This window comes from Seriola lalandi, unplaced genomic scaffold (assembly GCF_002814215.2).
Source record: "Seriola lalandi dorsalis isolate HSWRI2012SDOR001 ecotype SW California unplaced genomic scaffold, Sedor1 jcf7180002054055, whole genome shotgun sequence".
In the NCBI taxonomy this organism is placed as follows: Eukaryota; Metazoa; Chordata; class Actinopteri; order Carangiformes; family Carangidae; genus Seriola; species Seriola lalandi.
Genome location: NW_019524608.1, coordinates 6897 through 14826, shown reverse-complemented (window position 1 = coordinate 14826; position 7930 = coordinate 6897). Strand labels below are relative to the sequence as shown.

At 37.8% G+C, this 7930-nt stretch overlaps 1 protein-coding gene across 1 annotated transcript; it reads right to left on the bottom strand.

Moving 5' to 3' along the window:
• Positions 1-1605: 1605 nt before the first annotated feature.
• On the bottom strand, positions 1606-6654 carry LOC111652678 (glutamate receptor ionotropic, NMDA 1-like; the record flags this gene model as incomplete). Its single annotated transcript, XM_023403021.1, has 4 exons — positions 6602-6654; positions 6146-6390; positions 5015-5271; positions 1606-1740 (listed from the first exon to the last, which is right to left on the bottom strand). Coding segments are annotated over exons 1-4 (690 nt in total), but the record flags the coding sequence as incomplete, so codon positions are not given.
• Positions 6655-7930: the final 1276 nt, after the last annotated feature.

Genomic DNA, 7930 nt, shown 5'->3' with positions numbered 1-7930 from the left:
GACTGAACTCACACTGAGATTTATTCAGACTGACTTTATTTCTAACACCTGGAGGATCAATCCTCCTTTAACCACAGAAACAACCAGGATGAAATGTTGAAACAAGAAAACATGAAAGACAAACTGACAAAGTTGAGTCAGTAAAATAATAATTAAATAGAAATAATGAGCTGAGAATAAATGATATTCAGACAGAAGTTTATAGTTTCCTGACGTTTCTATTTGGTGCAACAACATTAATGTATAGACTATAGTATTTAGTTGTGATGATGATGATGATGATGATGATGATGTAACTATAGATTCATAAGCTTGTTATTCATGACGACTCCTGACTGATGAAAGAGAATGAATCTATATTTATGGATCTGAGCTCCAGTCCATCAGACAGAAACAGCTGCTCTAAATGTTAAATCACATGCATTAAAAACAGCAGGTGTGGTTCAGAGCTGAGTTTTTGTTAAATCAGTCCAAACAGCAGAAGACGGAGCAGTTCAACACTGTGTGGTGACGGTGTCCCAGGACTCACAGTGAACACATAAACCTCACTGCTTACTCACTGTTGGTTTACCTGAAGCTCTGACTGATAAACACGTGAATATTTCATCTCCAGTCTGAATCCTCTCACTGGGAGTGCTGGGATATTCTGGGACTGATGATGTCATTAATATTGTAACGCTGATAGACGCTGAAAGACACTGAGAGCTCATGTCTCTGAACAGGGACAAACTGGTCTAAATAATCTACAACCGGCACTTAATGTTGCCTGAAGACAAACCAGGACAGTCTGAACATGTGGGACATTTTACTGCAACACCTGAACACAACCTGGATCATCACACTGGTCCTCATGGGGTTAATAAGATAAACACTGCAAGGAAATATACAAAATACAATACTATATGTATACTGTGTGTATATTAAATCATTTTTCTTTATTTATAAAAATATTTAAATATTTTTTATTTTAAAAATTGTTGAAATATGTTATTTAAAAAAATATTTAAATATTTTTTATTTTAAAAATTGTTGAAATGTTATCTAAAAAATATTAAAATATTAAAAGAATATTTAAACAATATTTAAAGAATTTTTATTTAATAACTTTTCCTTTAATTTTTTTAAAATATTTTTTATTAAATTTAAAAAAATATATTTTTAATTAAAACATTAGCAATAAAAATAAAAATATTTTGATATTTTTCATTTATTAAAAAATATTTAAATATTTATTAAAAGAATATTTAAATATTTTATTAAAGAATATTTAAATATTCTTTAATAAAAAATAGTTTTAAATATTTTTTATTAAAATATCAATAAAAATAAAAATATTTGATATTTTTCCATTTTAATATAAAAAAATGTTTTAATATTTTTATTTTTTTTATTTGAATACATTTTTTCACATATATTTTTAAAAACTAATTTGAGCTGCTGACTATAGTTTTTATCAAACAAACAGAAGGAAGGTGTTGGTTGGGGACTATTTTCTCTAGTTCAGATTCTGTTCCCGTTTACTGAGGTCCTAAGATCTGGTGTCCTCAGGATGGAGCCCTGAGGAACACCTCAGAGACAGGATCAGGATCAGGTGGTTCAAGTTACCTTGTCAGAGTAGATGGACATACGCGTTGTCAGCCCAACAACAGGGATTCTGTAGAAACCGGCGGTGTAGGAAACAGGTGTCGGCGTCAGGTGGTCGTTGGACTGTGGAGGGTGACTGACCAGGATCGCGTACACCTGCAGCAGAGGGTGGTTTCATTTAAAGATGCTCTTATTTTCTCAGTCCACCTACACATCCTGAGGCCAAAACCAATGACTGGCGTAACCTCCTGATCGTAGAAGAGTCTGCGTGGAAGTAAGACTGAAGGTACAGAGCGGCCTGTTCCTCAGAGTCAGAGATCTCACACTGTCAAAAATACACAAACGTTAGGGAGGAATTCTACCCCGAATTTGAAAAGAAAATGCCCTGAATTTAAAAGTTTAACAGACAGAGAGAAATTACCCATAATTCTGGGGAAAAAGACAGAATGTGCAGCTGCTAAATATGACACTTCCTGTCACAACAGAAAACAGTTATATATAAAAATATAGAAACCAAATGTATTTGTTCCTTAATTTCATGTTTTAATAAACATTAAAAACAGGCATTGTAAAAAGAATTTATAAATGAATGATTAATCATCAGTAAATACTTCAGATTTAGAAACAGATTCACAAAAAGCGCATTACAAAACTCTCATTATCATTACATTTATTGATTCATGAATAAATAATAGAATAGAAAAACTATACGAAAAGAGATTTTAAAAATGGGAATACATTCCTGGATTCACACTTTAAAAATTTATAAATGTACAAACAATCCATCAAAATAAATGGAGCTAAATGGATTGGCTAACAGGTGAAGCAGTTTGAAAAAGAAAATGGAAATTGAAGATTGAATCCAGGTTTATGTTGTTTTTGTAAATCAAATTTTAAATCTGAAGTATTTATTGATGATTAATCATTGATTTATTTTCATTTTATTATCTTTTCACAATTCCTGTTTTTAATGTTTATTAAAATATGAACTTAAGGAAATACTTTATTACTTTTCCTGTGACATCACTGCTCCTCCATATACGTATGTGTATATCTGTATATGTATACAATATATATGTATGTTTATGAGTTTATTGATTTTTTTTAGTTTACTTTATTTAATTATCAATTTATTCTTTAATTTCTATTAATAATTATACTGTCTTTAATTATATCAATATTGTAATTGATATTTTTTTCTTTGATAATTTAAGTACATTGAATGATGGTAATTGTGCTTCTTTGACGACACATTTAAAATGGCAATGCCAATAAAGACTGAGGCTCAGGAGGTAGACCGGGTCGTCCACTAATTAGAAGGTCCGTGGTTCGATCCCCGGCTCCTCAGGTCTGCATGTCCAAGTGTCCTTGGGCAAAATACTGAACCCCACATTGCCCCTGATGGCTGTCCCATCAGTGTATGTGTGTGATGTATGAATAGGTGAATGTGCCAAGTATTGTAAAGCTTTGAGCAAGAAGAGCAAGTGTAGGTCCTTTTACCGTTACTGGTTAATTGAAATTGAATTGATCTGAGGAACCGCTGCTGCAAAACAAACCTACAAATACAGACTCCTCTCTGTAGCCTTCGTTGTGGAAGTGAGACTGACTAACTCCTGAAACTGTTTTAACTAAACAACAGAAAGTGAAACAGGAGGAGAAGAGGACAAATCAAAGGTCTCAGTGTCTCTTATAACTGAGCTACAAAACACAACACAGAGAACCAATGAGGCTGAAGTGTGTTTCACACAGGTAGAGAACACTGTTATACTGCACTGAGAGAGAGAGAGAGAGAGTGTGTGTCTGTCTCTATAATCCCTCCATCCTTCCTCTGGGAGGATGGAGGGATTATTACATCTGTGTTTCTGCAGAGAGAGAGGACGTTAATCTGACGTCCATCTCCATGTTTCTGATTCTCTCTCTCTCTCTCTCTCTCCGCCATGTTGGCCTCAATTTGTCCTTTCTCTGCCCACCTTTCTGTTCCTGTTCTTGTTCCTGTTTCTGTTCTTCTTGTGCTTGTTCCTGTTCTTGTTTCTCTTCCTGTTCCTGTTTCTCTTCTTGTTCCTATTTCTGTTCTTCTTCCTGTTTCTGTTCTTCTTCCTGTTCCTGTTTCTCTTCTTGTTCCTATTTCTGTTCTTGTTCCTGTTCTTGTTTCTCTTCTTGTTCCTGTTCTTCTTGTGCTTGTTCCTGTTCCTCTTCCTGTTTCTCTTCTTGTTCCTGTTCTTGTTTCTCTTCCTGTTCTTCTTGTTCCTATTTCTGTTCTTGTTCCTGTTTCTGTTCTTGTTTCTCTTCCTGTTCTTGTTTCTCCTCCTGTTTCTGTTCTTCTTCCTGTTCCTGTTTCTCTTCCTGTTCTTGTTCCTGTTTCTGTTCTTGTTCCTATTCTTGTGTCTCTTCCTGTTCCTGTTTCTCTTCTTGTTCCTGTTCCTGTGTCTCTTCCTGTTCCTGTTCTTATTCCTTTTTCTGAGTCTTGTTCTTGTTCCTATTCCTGTTTCTGTTCTTATTTCTCTTCCTGTTCTTCTTCCTGTTTCTGTTTTTCTTGTGCTTGTTCCTGTTCTTGTTTCTCTTCCTGTTCCTGTTTCTCTTCTTGTTCCTATTTCTGTTCTTGTTCCTGTTCTTGTTTCTCTTCCTGTTCCTGTTTTTCTTCCTGTTTCTGTTCTTCTTCCTGTTCTTGTTTCTCCTCCTGTTTCTGTTCTTGTTCCTGTTCATGTTTCTTTTCTTATTTCTCTTCCTGTTCCCGTTCCTGTTCTTGTTCCTTTTTCTGAGTCTTGTTCTTGTTCCTATTCCTGTTTTTGTTCCTGTTCTTGTTTCTCTTCCTGTTCTTATTTCTCTTCCTGTTCCTGTTTCTCTTCCTGTTCTTGTTCCTTTTTCTGAGTCTTATTCTTGTTCCTATTCCTGTTTTTGTTCCTGTTCTTGTTTCTCTTCCTGTTCTTCTTCCTGTTTTGTTCTTTTTCTCTGTCCTGTTCTTGTTCCTATTTCTGCTCTACTTCCTCTTCCTGTTGTTCTTCCTTTTTCTGTTCTACTTCCTCTTCCTGTTGTTCTTCCTTTTTCTGTTCTGTTTCTGAGTTTTGTTCTTCCTGTTTCTATTCTTGATTCTGTTATTGTTCCTGATCTTCTCTGTCTGAGTTAAGGTTTCCTTAAAATAAAAGGGTTAGGTTAAGTTAAGATTTTCAAGTGATAATAGCAGCAAACAAACATCTCCATGGAAACTATAGAATTTTACTGCTGTAAAATCTCTTTCACTGCTGCAAATCCCTTAACAATTTTCCCTAACTAAGGAAACCTTCTAAGAGATTCTGAGCAGCAGCTTCCGTTACTCCCTCAGCTAAGGAGAAATTAAACCTCAAGTGTCAGACTTTAGAAAACTCCAGGTGTTTTGTGCAGCTGGCCTCAGGCAGCAGAGCGTCGAGATCAGTGAAGATGAGAGCGCCCCCACCTGGTTGGAGATGAGGTCCTCGCAGACGGACAGAGCCATCTGGATGGCGTTGGGCTTGTGTGTGACGGAGATGGCGTTCATCTTGAACTTGTCCTTCCCGTACAGCGTGTTGGCCTGGCTCACCGCCTCCTTGAACACCTGCTCGTAACGTTTCTGACTCAGGACGGCGCCGATGTTCACCAGCCGAGGCTCGCAGCCGCACCGTGCCACCGAGCAGCACTGCAGCACGGCGAGGAGGAGCACGCCACGCAGCTCCACTGAGGAGGAGGAGAGGGAGGAGGAGGTTATTGTCTAAACCACAGACTCCACAGACTAGAAACACCTGTCAGGTCACACAGGTGAGTCAACACGTCTGAGACAGTCTGAACATCAGAACCTTCATGAAGGAGGAGTCATCTCAGTCTAAGCTGCTGTTCCTAATAAACTGACCACTGTGATCAGCTGTTCCCTGCTGAGGAACAGAGTCAGGGAACCGTGAACTCAACTCAGGGAACCAAGATGTTCCAACAGACACTGACGTCAACAGGAGAGGAAGAGGATGAAGAGGTGGAAGAAGAAGAGGAAGATGAGCAAGCAGAGGAAGAGGAAGAAGAGGAAGGTGAGGATGAAGAAGAGGAAGAAGAAAAAGAAGAGGAAAAAGAGGAAGCGGATGAATAAGAGGAAGAAAAAGAGGAAGTAGAAGAGGAAGCAGATGAAGAGGAGGAAGAAGAGGAAGGTGAGGATGAAGAAGAGGAAAAAGAAAAAGAAGAGGAAGTGGATGAAGAGGAGGAATAAAAAGCAGAGGGAGATGAAGAGGAAGAGGAAGAAGAGGATGAAAGTGTTTTTTCTGTTTTCTTTTATTTTGATGTTTTTAACAGAAACGTTACAGGATGAATTTCAACCAGTTTTTTTTTTATTTTTATGGATTAATTCTAATTTTCTGACACGTGACCTAAACACAGAAACACTGGTGATAGACTGACTCACTGGTCCTGGTCCTGGTCCTGGTTGCACCAGATTTTCAAATTAAAAGCCCCGCTGTAGATTCCGTTACAGAGCTGCGTCGCGCGCTCGGTCTCCTGTTGATTTCACCGTCTGTGATTTATTTAAATCACGGTGCTCCCTCCGGTGTTCCCGCTCTCAGTCCGGTACCGTCCGCTGGTTCGGCTCCGGTTCGGTCCCGGTCTCTGTCTCGGGTCCGTCGGGTTAAAGGTCGATGTTTTTGTTTTGTTTTTCTTGATAAATTGATGAATTGCTCGTTGAAGCGGTAAAAAGCTCCGGTACCGTTCGGAGCCGTCACCGTCCCACAGCGGAAGGACAGATCCCGGTGTCTGGACCGAGTCGCCGCTGTTTCAGTCCCGGGTAAAGCCCGCTGACATTGTTGATCCGGTCTGGTCCTGTTGATTCACCGACTCCTTTCATCAACATTAATCATCCGTTAAATATTATTTCCCCGGTAACGCGTCACTTTATTTCCCGCTCGTTGCTCTCGGTTTTATTCGGTTTCGGTCCGTCAAGGCTCGTGATCCTCGCGGACTTCCAGATGACCTGATGCTCGCGAGCCCGCGGTCTGTCCTTGGATCCTGACGCTTGCCTCCGCGCGCTCACGGACGAAGAGGAGAGGAGGCGCGCGACCGCTGGAGCGCGGACACGAGCGTCATCTCTCTAGCGCTTGTGAATTAATGAAGCGCGCGGTCACAGTTCAGAGGCTGTTTCTACATTTATAGTGATTCTATCAATCTACTGCGCATGTCTGGATTTATTCATTCATTCAGTCCACTTATTAAACAGTTTGATATTAAAATAATTCATCCAGATTAAATCATTAAATATTTTATTTGAAGAATCTAATTTATTATATTAAATTTATTATTAATTATTTGTTATTATGAATTGTTCTGATTCTGTGTATAAATATATATATATAAATATATATATATATATATATATACACACAAATATACATATACATAAATTGTATATTTCAATATATTACACAATTGGTTGACCTCAAGAAGCTTTTCATCACATCATAATATATCATAATATTCATAAACACACACACACACACACATACACATGTATGTATTTATACATATGCACATGAGCCTATACATGTATTTACCTGCATGTTCATATTATTACCTGTGAAAATGTGATTTGATTTGCTGTAACTGTCAGTATAAAAGCACCAACATGTTGGAGTCAGAACATGTAACTCACGTCAACAGATGGGACACATTTGATCGTGCGTCTCCATCTGTGTGTGTGTATGATGTTATAAATACCATTGTGGGGGGGGGTTTCTCAAACTGTGACAACAGAGTTAAGATGTGGTTGTGGATCAGTTGGTGTTGTGGGTCACTGTGAGCCTGACTTCATGTGAGTGTAATAAAAGCAGCAGCAGAAGAAGAAATCAAACCATTCAGACTGAGCTGCTCTTCTTCTGTGGTTGTTTCTGCTTTAAAATCACCCCATCTGCTGCCAGCATGCACAGTTGCCACAGCAACAGAGATGCAGCTCCTCATCCTTATTGTGGTTGCCATGGAAACAAGCATCTCCCAAAAGCCCCCCCTCAAACCAGATATAACGTGTAATTAACCCACACACACACACACACACACACACTAAAAAAATACGTTTTCTAACAGTAATTTTCTGTTTTTTTTTTTTTTTTAAATTGGGAACAAACGTCTGTAAAATGACAGAAATGATGTGAATTAACAGCCAATCTTCTCTTTTAATCATCATGCCAATAATAATGAATCACATTTATTTCACATTTCTGTAAAGACAAATTACTGTTTTATTTAAACAGTATTTTTCTGCTTTCTTAAATTACAAACAAATCTGTGTAAAATGACTAATTATCTGTAATTAAAAATGTAGCTTGTTATTATAAAGGTTAATGTTCATAATAACAATTTAAAGATTCTC